Here is a 14,165-nt window from a genome sequence, read left to right on the forward strand (position 1 = left end):
TCACTTTTTAATCTTTTGTTTTTTCCAGGAACCATCTTTCCAAGTAGTTTTGATTTCAGATGGCCATCTCTCCTTTATACTGATGAACTATGGTCAGATTGCTCCAACAAGTATGTTGGTACAGGTGAGCACAATATGGGAATGAAAAGCTTAGAATGCCCTTATGTTTAAGGGTGATAATACATGCGGCATATATATGATTATTATATGCTGTGTGTCATTTGCTAGGCTGGTTATGGTACCGATGACGGGAGTTACAATTTCTCTATTCCTGGGTCATTTCAATACAACTACACAAGCTTCACAAACAGCAGCAACGTGAACGTGACAGGCAGATGGGCCTTCCGTGTAGACCAGGGATCACAAACATGTCTGTTTAATGGTAGTGTGCAATTTATGCATGTAAAATTTCTTGATAGATTCACAGTGAATTACTTCGGATCTAACTGAAATGTTTTGTTCTATCAGGTGGTACTGTGCCACAGAGAAGCTCTTTTTGGACAGATGCCTCTTGCCAGCAGAGATGCACCTGTAGCAGCAGGGGTCTCCAGTGCAGTTCACAGCCCTGCACCTTCTCTCAAGCCTGCCGTCCTGCTGCTTTCCAGTACAGCTGCCAAAACATTCAGCGCCAGACCTGTACCATCTCTGGGGACCCCCACTACTACACCTTTGACAATCAAATCTTTCATTTTCAAGGGACCTGCACCTACGTCCTGTCTGAGGTTTAGTTTTTAACACTGATTTTTATTTTTTTTGCGATTGGATGAGAGAAAACCATATTTAATATGAAGGAGTCTGTTTTAAAAGGATCTGAATATGAGATTGATTTTCTCTATAGGTTTGTGGCAGGGGATTACCATATTATCGCATTGAAGGCAAGAATGAGAATCGTGGTAGTACAAGTGTGGCATGGACACGCCTGGTCAGAGTATTTGTCTATAACGAAGAACTGGAACTAGTGAAAGATCATCAATATCAGGCCAAGGTCCGCATCATGACATTACATCAGTGTACTCTTTTGATTTTGTATATTACTCTAATTTCTACTGTTTTCTCTGCAGGTAAATGGAAGCTTTGCAGCAGCACCTTTCAGCCTCCACAATGGCTCCATTCAAGTTTATCAGTCTGGTTTCTCTGTGGCCATCAGTACTGATTTTGGATTGGTTGTTACATATGATTCAAATCACTATGTGACCATCAGTGTACCTTACGACTACCAGAATGCCACTTGTGGCCTGTGTGGCAACTTCAATCACCATCCAGAAGATGACTTCCGCACACCATCTGGACAGATCTTGAGTTCAGATCTGGACTTTGCAAACTCCTGGAAAGTACCAGGAGACATATATCCTGTCTGTCAGAACACTCGGTGTTCAGGTTTGGCTTGTTCATCTTGTACCACAGCTCAGACCAGTCTTTACAGGAGTGGAGCCTTCTGTGGAATCCTAGCAAATTCCAGTGGCCCTTTTTCCACTTGCCAATCAAGGCTGGCACCCCAGATATTTACAGAGAACTGTGTTTATGATCTTTGTGTGGGAGGAGGATACCAGCCAATCCTGTGCCAGGCACTCAACGTGTATGCTGCTCAGTGCCAGCAGCAGGGCATTCAGCTGGGCCAGTGGAGGAGACCAGGATTCTGTGGTAGGGGTCTTAATGGTTTTCCATATGTCATGAATAAGTGTACAGGATAGGAAATCGTTGTTCCAGCTTATCAAAATCCATAACCAATCTTTTTCCATTTACTTGCAGAAATCCCATGTCCTGCCCACAGTCACTTTGAAACCCAGGGAACAAGCTGCCCTGCGACCTGCAGTAACCCTTCTGCACCTTCAAGCTGCCCCTTGCCAAACCAGGAGAGCTGTATCTGTGATGCAGGGTATGTCCTGAGTGCTGGAGAATGTGTTCCTGAAGCTAACTGTGGCTGCACTTTTGAAGGACTCTACTATGCTGAAGGCCAGTCTGTGGTACTGGGTGCAGATTGTGGAAGACAGTGCGTTTGCAGCAATAGAGCAATGAGCTGCCAGAATCACCAGTGTGGTCGACAGGAGACGTGCGGATTGTATAACGGAGTAAGAGGTTGCAGACCCACCAGTTATTCCACCTGCTTGGTGGAAGGACTAGGCACATATCACACCTTTGATGGAGTGATGTTCAGTTATCCAGGAGCTTGTGGACTCACCCTGACTAGGGTAATGGGGCCATCCCAGCTACCAAACTTTGAAGTGACAGTGCAGAAAGTGCCCAGAGGTCCACAGGACTTTATTAGGGTGCTGAGGTTTGACGCAGAGGGAACTCAGGTCTCTATTGAGATGGCAGATGGAGGAAAAGCACAGGTAAGCTCACTTTTTACACTGGATACTAAATTATTTCAATGTTTTCTAATGGCATTTGTAGAACAATATTAACAATAGGATAACCACTGGACATAATACATCATCAAATTTATTTATATAGTGCTTTTTACAACCGCTGTCACAAAGCAGCTTTACACATGTCTGAGTCCAAGCCCCCACTATGCAAGCCAAGGGTGACCGTGGCAAGGGAAAACTTCCTAGAGCTTGAGGAAGAAACCACATGAGGACTCAACGAGGGGGCCCAAAGACTCAACGAGCGGGCCCATCCTTAGCTGCTGGGCTACAGGTTTTTTTAGGATCTTGATCATAATCAACCATTTCTTGCCAACATTGTTTCCCCTAGGTGAGTGGACAAGTGGTTTCTCTTCCCTTCGCACTTGCCAGTGGTCGAATCCTTATCTACCACAGCAGTGTGAAAGGTATCATTATGGAGACAACCTTTGGTGTAATTGTGCGAGCAGACTGGCCACACCTAATCAGAATCACTGCACCCAGCACTTACAATGGCTCACTTGGTGGTCTGTGTGGGAATTTGAATGGCAACCAGGCAGACGAGTTTTACAGCCCAGTCGGAGTCTTGCTTAATGACTCACGGGTGTTTGGGGATAGCTGGCGAGATGGGTCCCTCTCAGCCTACTGCGTGGAGTCCGCAGGCATCTGGCAAACGGGATATTATCAGAATACCAGCCAATTCACACAGAACTGCAGCATCATGGCCTCAGCACGTGGACCATTTGCTCAGTGTCACAGCAGCCTGGACCCTAGGCAATGGGTAGCAGATTGCACCCATTCACTGGAACAGACCGGGGGAGCCAGAGAGTCCTTGTGCGAAGTGCTGAGAGGCTACTCTGTACTCTGCCAGCAAAATGGTATTAGAGTGGGAGAATGGAGAAATATCACAAAGTGTGGTGAGTACTGGACAACAGTGTAAAACAAACTAATCTTTGTTGTCATAGTACATCACTGCGTAGTAGTTGTCCACACTTGATAAAGTATTTCGAACAGCCAAAAGCTAACTAGATCTCTTTTTGATTACAGAGTTCCCCTGCCCAGTCAACAGCCACTATGAGTTGTGTGGCACTTCCTGCCCTGCTGCGTGCCCTAGTCTATCATTCCCCTTCCTGTGTACCCAGCACTGCCAGGAAGGATGTCAGTGTAACGATGGGCTCTTGCTAAGTGGAGAACGCTGTGTGCCCCCCACGGGCTGTGGCTGTCTCCATGAAGGGCGCTACAGGCAGGGTGGAGAGCGTTTCTGGTATGGCGAGCAGTGCCAGTCTTTGTGTGACTGTGACGGGACCACAGGTTTAGTTCACTGTGTCCCATCATCTTGCAGCGGTCAGGAAACCTGCAGTATTGTTGGGGGAGAATTCGGCTGCCATCCTCAACCCCGTGCCACGTGCTCTGCTTCAGGGGACCCCCACTACATCTCTTTCGATGGCCGCACATTTGACTTCCAGGGCACATGCCAATACATACTGGCAACTGTATGCAATAATACTCGACGACTACCGTACTTCCAGGTTTCAGCAAGGAATGAAGCATGGAATGGACTCCCAGTTTCAATCACTGCTGAAGTTTACGTCAATGTCTCAGGACATCTGTTGCACATCTCACGCGACATGCATGGCACTATTGAGGTAAGGAGGACAGCCACAGCTGGTGGATTAAGGAGATCCTCCATGAAAGTAATGGTCATCGTACATTATTAATTACCTTATACTAGCTGGAAGATGAAAGCAAATATTATGCACTGGAAGACATGTTGAACATGGGGGAATGGTTATAAGGCCATCATATATTGAGGCACATCCCTATGTTGTAATAATCTATATGGTTGGGCTTTCTCTTCATCAGATTGATAACGAGACCAGGCACCTTCCTGTCCTGCTTGATTCTGGCCGAGTGTCCATTTACTCCAGTGAACAGAACACTTTCATTTCAACTGACTTTGGCCTTAGTGTGAGTTATGATGGCTCATGGGTGGTGCGCATCACTGTGCCAGCAAATTACAGTGGAGTCACATGTGGTCTTTGCGGTAACTACAATGGCCAGACACGTGACGATTTCCTCACGCGTTCAGGTGCACTGGGCACTTCAGCTTCCCAGTTTGGAGCCAGCTGGAAAGTGCAGAATGACACACTGTGCAGTGATGGGTGTGGAGACTCCTGTCCATCATGTCCAGACCAAACTAGGGCACGGACTCAATGTGAGATCCTCAGAGACAGGCAGGGTCCCTTCGGCTTCTGCCATGCCTATGTGGGTCCTGAGGCCTACTTCAACAACTGTGCATTTGATGTTTGCCTCTCTGGGTACAGTAACGATGTTCTGTGCCGTTCCATCCAAACCTATGTCAGTGCCTGCCAGTCTGCCAAAGCAACTATCTACCCCTGGAGACAGAACACGACCTGCCGTAAGTCACTTGGTGCAAACCAGGAAAGAGCCTGCCTGCAGAGCACTGTCTTGCAAGTTTATGTGGTTTAAAATGAGGGATCCTCTGATGTATTGTCTGTCATACAGCCATATAAAATTCTTAAGAATTCTCACAGTATGTGGGACGTTATACACCTGTTATTGAGGTATATCTACTGTTGCACAGTAGGGTGATACAGCACAATGTGTTTCTTAATTCTGTCTTAAATTTCTCAGGCGTGGAGTGTCCCATGAACAGCCACTACGAGCTGTGTGGTAGAGACTGTGGGCAAACCTGTGCCAGCAGCGTTGATGCTGTATGTGAGAGGACATGTTCAGAGGGCTGTTTCTGTAATGAAGGCTTCGTGAGGAGTGGAGGTCTCTGTGTACCAGTGGAACAGTGTGGCTGCTTGTACAATGGACTCTACTTTCATGTGGGTTCCTATATTTTGCAATTAATAATCTGCAAGTACATTAATAAATTTATACTAAATGACAATTTGTTCTAAAATGTGAACGATCCTAAAACTGATATATAACACCAAAGTCAATATATAACACTGCAGTCAATGCTCTGGGACACCTGCTCTCTTGATTTCTCTAAAGAACTTTGGCATAAAATCCACTTCTTGGTCACCTTGGCGACTTGATGACTATACCCTCTTCTGGCAAAACATGCCCAAATCATCATTACTCAATCTCCTATTGTAATGACTGCTGTGAGGTGTTTGTAATGATATTCTGCATTTGTTTTATACCAAACATGGCGTTGTGCAAAATGGCTGAACTTATCCACTTTGGTTTCTTTTGTCCAAAGGAGAGAAATTGTTTGGTGTGCTCTGAGGCAGCTTTGTAAATCCAAGGTGTTTTTTTCCAGATTGGCAATCAGTTCTGGACTCCAGGATGTTTTCAACATTGTGAGTGCTTTGCTCCTAATGACCTGCGCTGCCTCTCCACCTCCTGCTCTCCCACTGAGGAGTGTGCAGTCAGGAATGGCCAGCGTGGCTGCTACAGCCAAATGTCCTCCTGCATGGTGTGGGGGGACCCCCATTACCTCACCTTTGATGGAGCTCTGGCCACCTTTCAGGCAAGAATGAGCTGCTTCATGGCTCTCTTTTCATTAATATGATTCTATCTTTTAAAAAAGCAGATGATATAATCATAAATGTGTAATATATGTACTAAAGCAATCAAAAATACACAATCATATAAAATGGATAGAAAGCTCAAATAAAAAGAACATGGCTAAAATCTTACTCTAGTGGAGGTTAATCCATGAAGGCCTTCCATTTCGGGGAAAATGAGCCATGAAACTGAACTGAAATCTACTACTCTGTAAAGTTCAATAATGTGTTTTTCTCCAGGGTACTTGTTCATATGAGATTTCTCAGACCTGTGGGTATGTGGATAATAATGAGCTGGGATTCCGTGTGGTGGCCACCAACATACACCGTGGGAACATGGCCGTGTCCTTTGTGTCTGCAGTGGATGTGTGGCTAAGTCAAGGAGCTCAGCACACACAGATTTCCATTGGACAAAATGGGAGAGTGAAGGTATTAATTAATATCATGCATTGTGCTCCCCTGCTTGTGAAATTCTGATATTTTTCCATCTCTCTGTTCTTATTAACTTTTTTTTTTCCCCTTTGTAGGTTGATGGGAATATTGTGAATTCATCTGCTTTTCAAATCAGTTATCTGGCAGAAGTTCATCAGGAGCTAAATTTTGTGGTTGTGAATGCATCAAGTAAGCTCCTGGTGTACTTTGATGGTCGTTCTACACTTTCAGTGAGACTGGGCCCAAGATTCCGTGGATCTGTTTGTGGAGTGTGTGGAAACAATAATGGAGACCCAACAGATGACAAGACTTTGCCCAGCGGAGCTCTGGCACCCAATGACACTGCTTTCGGAAACAGCTGGAAATCAAACACCAGCAGCCCAGGGTAGATACATTCTAACTCTATCTGGAAAAAACAGAACAATAAATGCATTCTTTGAAATGACAATACACAGATACAGGTGCACAATGTGTACCAATGTGTCCTTGTACAATGTGTGCAGGAACTCACAGTTGCTGTGACTAATTCAGCAACTGTTTCCAATAAACATGATATGTAGAGCAAATCCTGGAGACTACTTTATTTTGAAACAACATCATCCAAGTAAAATTCAGTTTTCAGTTTCACTGTCCCATGTAAAGTCCCTGACCATTCTGTGTTTTTTTCCAGGTGTGGTGCTACTGACCAGACAGCAGATCCTAATACTTGTCCCTTTAGACTGAGGTACTCTGACCTCTGCAGCATCATCACTAACACCAGTGGACCCTTCCACCTCTGCCATGGCCATGTCAACCCTGCCCCTTACTTCACTTCCTGTGTGTATGACCTTTGTGCCTACCCATCAACCAGTGACATGCTGTGTTCAGCTGTGGAGGCCTATCAGGCTGCTTGTGTCATGATGCAGCTCCAGATCTCAGACTGGCGCTCTGAACTGTCTTGCTGTAAGTTTTGCTATATGTTAACCCTTTCATAGTTTTTCTTTTCTAGTTAAATGATTTGTATTTAAGTTAAATTGTTTAGATTTTTTTCATATTTATTACAATGACTATTATAGTTACTCTCTGCATATATATCTTAAGCTTTACTGAAGTGCTTGATATCAGGCTATAAAAAGCTTTACTATTATTTTATTTCTTTCAGTATTTTTATGTGTTTGTGTGAAGCACTTTCTTTAAAAACTATGACATAAAATGAGATGATTATTATAGATATATGAAAACATTTTCATTGGCACATTTATTAGAAAACAAAATCTTGACTCCACTGTCTATTTAACATTCTTGATTTTTCCTCTGATTAGTGTGGGTGGACCCCTGTGAGGAGCTGAGCTGCACTGAAGATGAGTGGTGTGGGGAGACAGATGGTGTCTATGGCTGCTTCTGTAATCAGGATGAATCTAGACTACACCCCGAGTCTTATGGTAAATACATATTTTAATACACTGGTGTGGAATTGTGCTCAGAGCAACATCGTATCTGATGCTAATTTTTTTCCATATCTCCTCGCTTTGTTCTAGATGCTATTGAAGTGTGTGAGGGCAGCTCTGGCACCATATCTCTGTCCCGCTGTCAACTCTTTGAAGCTGGTGTTCCTGGTAACAGCTTGCACCTGAATGACCCCAGCTGCAGAGGAACAGTCCAGAATGGCAGACTGGTGTTCCATGTTGATAATGATAAACACATCTGTGGCACAAACCTCATGGTACAATAAAAACTACTCATACAGGCTACTGTTCCATTTTGAAAATGGTACCCACATCTGTGGCACAAACATCATAGTACAATAAATGTTACAAATTTTATCTAAAATAAAAATCTTTACAGGCCAATGGCACCCACTTCATCTACGAGAACACTGTCCAGGGCAACGTTAACCCATCAAGAAACCCCATTAACAGAAGGAAAATTCTGGAATTGCACTTCTCCTGCATCTACCAGCTCACTCAATTAATCACCATGGCAACAGAACTCAACCCTCTGCAGAGGTGAGATATATTATTGCCTGGGGTTTCTCATAAATGCCCAGTGAAATCTCAAAGATGTGAACTGTCGAACAGCTTTTACAAAATAAACTTGTACATATTTATGTGGATGTCACTGTTTATCATTTTTGCCAGCTATTAATCCATCTATGGTTGTACTTTTCTACAGCATAGTACACAAGACCCTTCAAGGTGGTGTGGGGATGTACCAGGTCAGAATGATTCCCTATCAGGATCCTGGTTTCTCCCACCCTTACAATGGCAGAGCAGACGTAGAAGTCGACCAGAGGATCTATGTGGCAGTGATTGTCCAGGGGGTGGACAGCCATCAGATTGCTACAGTGATTGATTCATGTTGGGCCACCCCTGAGAATTACCACAACTATACTGACCGCTGGGACCTTATTATTAACCAGTAAGGCACTTTGGCTTTCTGTACTCATAAAAGGGGTTCCCAACTCTGGTTCTTGGAAACCTACAGGCTGCAGAGTTTAGCACCAACACATCTGTCTCTAATATTAAGGAGCTACTGAAAGATTAAGTCAGGTCTATTAATTTGAGGCTGGATCCATACTCTCCATGAGAGGAGATCTCCCAAACACTGTACATCACCATTCATATAGCATAAGTTGGCAAACCCAGAGCTAAGCAGCAAATCAAGTATCCCACATTGCCATCACATTTTCTATTTTTAGTCAGTTTAACTGAGTAGAAATCTGCCTGTACATGTCATTTCAATTATGCCAAATATTTCCAGGTGTCCAGAAGATAAAACAGTGCGAGTCCTTCAGAACGGTGTCTCCACAACAGCCCAGTTCTCCTTCAAGATGTTCGCCTTTGACAAATACCCTTTTGACAAGGTCTTCCTTCACTGCTCCATTCACCTTTGCCTTCTGCAGAACAACAACTGTGCAATGGTGAGTTCTGACATGTTCTGTCAATGCATCATACAGTTAAATACAGAGTAAGGATGAGAAATACATTAGAAATACAAAGAAATACATTATAGAAATACTAATGCTAGTACTAGTAATAGTACAATATTGAAGTGCTAATACTACTACTGCTACTTCTAATAATAATAACAACAGCCATATCGACATCACCACCACCACAACAACAACAATAATAGCAAAAATTGCAGTGAAATATGTTTCAAAAGGAAATATTTAATTGGGCCTTGTGCAAAAGAATGTTTGGGGTTGGTTTTTTTTGGAAGTCTTTATTTCTTTACATTTTTTTAAATGTCTATACACCTTGCTGGTATTGAGTTGGATCCATTTTGCATTCAGAACTGCCTTAATTCTTTGTGGCACAGATTCAACAGGGTGCTAGAAACATTCCTCAGAGATTTTGGTCCATATTGACGACAGCTTTATGTAGTTGCTGCAGATTTATCAGCTGTACATCTCATTCCACCACCTCCAAAAAGTGATCTATTCAATTGAGCTCTGGTGACTGTGGAGGCCATTTGAGTACAGTGAACTCACAGTCATGTTCAAGAAACCAGTTAGTCAGGTAGTCTATGATGTTTAAACAATACTTATTTGGTATTAAGAGGCCCAAAGTGTGCCAAGAAAATGTCCCTGTTACGATTCCAGCAGGAATGAGGCAAGAGGCAGAATGCAAATGCAGGAGGCGGTTTATTAAATGAGGGAAATACAAGCACGAAGGGAAATAAACCGAGGCAAGGGGGTAACACTGAGGTTAAAATCATACACGACCGGAGTAAACTGAAAAGCAATGGCGACGACAATACTATGAGTATAATATAAACATGACTGAAGGAACGTGACTTACTAAAATAACCGACAAACTAGAAGACAAAACCCAGGGCTTAAATAACCAGAACAACCAAGGATTAATTAGACGCAGGTGAACATAACAGTGACAACCAAAACACACACTAGAACTGAGGAACAGACGAGAGGCAGAGAAAACAAAACCAAGGAACCGAACAAGGAAGGAAAGGAAAACAAAGACACGACAGGGAAATATTAAAATAGGGACGCTAGAAGGGTGGCCAATTGTTACAGTCCCCCACACCATTACATCACCACCTCCAGCCTGAACTGTTGATACAAAGCAGGATGGATCCAGGCTTTCATATTGTTTATACCAAATTCTGACTCTATCATTCTAATGTCACAGCAGAAATCGGGACTCATCAGACCAGACAATGTTTTTCTATTAATTATTACCACAGCTGTTTTCTGGATCTTATCTGTGAACAGTTGATGAAGCACCTCTCTCTAAAATGTCCTGTTTCTCTTGAAATCTCATGTACCTCAATGCAAGTTTCTGTCTCTCTCATATATTGCAAATAGCACGGATTATCTCATTACAATGGTACATATCAAGAGTTGGGATAGAGCAACCCTAAAGTGTGTTAAGTGTTGGGTGGGGGCTGACATGGTCATGGCTCACTGATGTGTGTGGGGAGTTAATGCTAGCCCATCTGGTCTGATAAAACAGAACAGCTACTGTAGCATAGCTTGCTGAAAATGTTAATGCGGGCAATGATAGAAAGGTGTCTGTGTAGCTGCAGATCAGTCAGACTGCCTGTGCTTACCTCCTCCACCACTAAATGTTCCTACAATGGGCATGTGAGCATCAGAACTGAGCTATGGAGCAATGGAAAAACCCTAATGCTAATTGCAACCTTAGCTAACCCTAGTTGCTGAGTTGATGAACAGGTAAGCAATCCATCAGAAGGACTTTTTGTAAGCATCCACATACAGAAGGAAGCATATTTGGAAAACTGTTCAGTAGTGTGAATCACAGTAATGCAGAAGGAATGATTTTCTTTGTGTTAAAATGGTTTAAATGGTTTTCATTCAACATGAAATTCATAACTCATCCCATATGGACTATGAACCTGTTTATGGGTGAAAATGGTGTTCCACTTCTACAGGTTGATTAAATTGCAAAATTCAGGTTCTTCAGCAGTAAATAGAATTGAATAAAATGTCTCCTGAAAACTGTTCTTTGGTCTCATTTAAGACAGTTATAAACAAGCAGGATAAATAATATGTATTTCATAATATATTTCTAATGCGATCCTCAAGAGTTTGACGACAGGGAAATATTAAAACAGGGATGCTAGAAGGGTGGCCAATCGTTACAGTCCCCCACACCATTACATCACCACCTCCAGCCTGAACTGTTGATACAAAGCAGGATGGATCCATGCTTTTATATTATTTATACCAAATTCTGACTCTATCATCCTAAAGTCACACTAGAAATTGAGATTCAGCAATGTTTTTTCCAGTCTCCAGTTGTACAGTTTTTCTGAAGCTTTGGGATTGTTGCCTCATTTTCCTGTTCTATGCTGAAAGCGGTAGTACCAGGTGTGGTGTACTGCTGCTGTAGCCCATCTGTGTCAAGGTACTATGTGCTGTGCATTCAGAGCTGCTCTTCTGCATACGTCCATTGTAACGAGTGGTTATTTGTTATTGTTGCCTTTCTATCAGATCAAAGCAGTCTGGCCATTCTCCTCTGACACCAACAAGGCATTTGTGCTTGAACTTGAATTGTGAGAGAATTGTTGCTCATCGGATATTCCCTCTTTTTTCTGACCATTCTCCGTGATCCCTAGAGATGGCTGTGTGTGAAAATCCCAGTAGATCAGCAGTTTCTAAAATCCTCAGACCTGCCTGACTAGCACCAACAATCATGCCGCATTCAAAGTCACTTAAATCAGCTTTCTTCCCCATTCTTATGCTCAGTTTGATCTGCTCAGCAGATCATCTTGACCACGTTTACATGCCTAAATTCATGAGTGACTGCTATGTGATTAGCCGATTGGATATTTGTGTTAAAGAGCAGTTGAACAGGTTTTTATTTTTGTTTTTTACAGCATTGTTACAATGGACACCACCACAAAGCAGTCAGGTCTGTGGACATCCATGACACCTCCATTTCTGTGGGGCCTTTTATCTGGACCTCCAGAAGCACAAGATGAACCATCACACTGGTCTGCTACCACATTTAACTTTAGTGGGAGTGTGTGTTCTTCAATAGTCTCATGCAGTACGCAGAATAAGGATGCGAGGAGTAAAAGTTCCTGGTTATAGGCTTTAACAAATGAAATGCGGCTTTACTCTGTACTAATATCCCAACTCCATTGCACTTTGCCATAATAGGGCCATGACAATATAATACTCTGACAAATTTGATGTCATTTGTCCTTATAAGGTCATCCTCTTCCTATTTATGTTAACTTCTAGAGCACATTACAGTCTCACTGGGGATCTCCTGACTACCCAGACCCTTTCTGATGACATTTGGAGCACAAACATTGAGTGAATAGAATTAAAATCTAATTTGCTCTTAAAGAACATATCTAGAAACACACAATTAGTGTATCTCTCTGATTAAATGATTTACCAGTTTTTATTTAGTACTTTAATCTTTCTGATTAATTCAACAATCTTTATTTAATTCTCCATGATATTAACCTTCAAATGGTTCTGCAAGAGCATGTATAATAAGTTTGCTATTGTTAACTGAAATAAAAAAGCAATCAGATATTATTAATTGTGTCATGGTACAGCCCCTCCTCCCAGATGTCTATGTGTGTGTGTGTGTGTGTGTGTGTGTGTGTGTGTGTGTGTGTGTGTGTGTGTGTGTGTGCACGTGCGTTCGTGTGTGTTCATTCTTATGGCCACACCCTCCCTGTGTATCACAACTGGTCCTCATTTTGCGTTGTTATCGTGAGTATATATGTCCCTTGTTTAGTAGTGGATGTTGTCTGTGTTTACCCTTGCATTAGCCTGTATACTACGTTATCTGGTGTTTCAAGTTAATAAACCTCACTTTATCACACTCCACTTGTTCATACGACCTGCTTAGCCTCCAATGTTACAAACTGAAAAGAGAAAATGACTGGTGAAAGAAGAACATGAATGTTGTGGTTTGAAATATTCACTGCAATTGGCATAAGGATTTTACAACATTTTTAAAAAAAAATTGTACTAGCAAATCTTTGGTTTAAGAATACATGTAAAAATAGCATTTTTTAGCATCTCTCAATAATTGTTTTTAAATTGAAAATGGAAGTCTTTCCTTGGTTATGCATGGTACTTGATTGTGCTGTAATTACTATGACAAGGTGTGTTGCTACATGTACAGACATGAAAATTCAGTGCACACATTCACCATAATATTATCCAAATCAGTTTGTAGATTGACTGGTTCAATTAAAGTATGTGTAAAAGCCATAAAAAGTCTGAAAATCTCATTTTGATCAAATGTCAGCTGCTACCAGGTGCAATATTCCTCTTTTTTTTTTAAGTATATTTATGTATGAGTGAGGTTGCAGAACTAGTTTTGGCTCATATAACAAAATATGTTTATAATCTGCCAAATGGCCTTTGTACAATAATGGGAACAAGAGTGCATGATGGGTCCTTCACTAATCTTTGCATAAAGGACTTTGTGACTTCAGGTGTCTGGAGGTCTCTTGCAAAAATTCATGAATTTGTAGTAACTCTTGTATGAATGTTGATTAATCTACATAATTATAAACTTCTCAAGAAATGTGTCACCATATAAGGCTGTTAAGAGTAATTGACAGGTAAAGAGATACACACACAAACATGCCCTCACTGTCTGCCATACATCCCTAACAAGGAAAAAAAAAAAAGAAATAGTATGGTAAGATGTTGCCATTAAAGCCATTAAAGATGTTTAATCTATTAGCCGTTGTTAATCAACCTCTGCAAATATGCAGACCTTGCACACACTGATGGTTTGCACACAGACATCCTCAGTCCTGCTCTGCAACACAGATTCTTATACACTTTTACTTTTGAAGATTTGTTTATATATGTGGGCTATGAGAATGACTCAAATGAGAT

The 14,165-nt window shown here is 42.1% G+C and overlaps 1 protein-coding gene across 1 annotated transcript in view; it reads left to right on the forward strand.

The window, feature by feature from the left end:
* Positions 1 to 12,268, forward strand: part of LOC113567827 (IgGFc-binding protein-like) — a 37,373-nt gene extending 25,105 nt beyond the window's left edge. Inside the window, exons 36-55 of the mRNA XM_035525067.1 lie at positions 29 to 124; positions 229 to 382; positions 469 to 722; positions 839 to 985; positions 1,062 to 1,641; positions 1,750 to 2,333; positions 2,698 to 3,262; positions 3,393 to 3,991; positions 4,209 to 4,764; positions 5,001 to 5,197; positions 5,641 to 5,850; positions 6,128 to 6,316; positions 6,415 to 6,704; positions 6,990 to 7,261; positions 7,621 to 7,740; positions 7,837 to 8,021; positions 8,144 to 8,304; positions 8,471 to 8,716; positions 9,059 to 9,218; positions 12,164 to 12,268. Of these exons, the coding sequence (XP_035380960.1) occupies positions 29 to 124; positions 229 to 382; positions 469 to 722; positions 839 to 985; positions 1,062 to 1,641; positions 1,750 to 2,333; positions 2,698 to 3,262; positions 3,393 to 3,991; positions 4,209 to 4,764; positions 5,001 to 5,197; positions 5,641 to 5,850; positions 6,128 to 6,316; positions 6,415 to 6,704; positions 6,990 to 7,261; positions 7,621 to 7,740; positions 7,837 to 8,021; positions 8,144 to 8,304; positions 8,471 to 8,716; positions 9,059 to 9,218; positions 12,164 to 12,268 (5,670 nt within the window). The remainder of the gene's footprint in view (positions 1 to 28; positions 125 to 228; positions 383 to 468; positions 723 to 838; positions 986 to 1,061; positions 1,642 to 1,749; positions 2,334 to 2,697; positions 3,263 to 3,392; positions 3,992 to 4,208; positions 4,765 to 5,000; positions 5,198 to 5,640; positions 5,851 to 6,127; positions 6,317 to 6,414; positions 6,705 to 6,989; positions 7,262 to 7,620; positions 7,741 to 7,836; positions 8,022 to 8,143; positions 8,305 to 8,470; positions 8,717 to 9,058; positions 9,219 to 12,163) is intronic.
* Positions 12,269 to 14,165: the final 1,897 nt, after the last annotated feature.

This window comes from Electrophorus electricus, chromosome 4 (assembly GCF_013358815.1).
Source record: "Electrophorus electricus isolate fEleEle1 chromosome 4, fEleEle1.pri, whole genome shotgun sequence".
Classification (NCBI taxonomy): Eukaryota; Metazoa; Chordata; class Actinopteri; order Gymnotiformes; family Gymnotidae; genus Electrophorus; species Electrophorus electricus.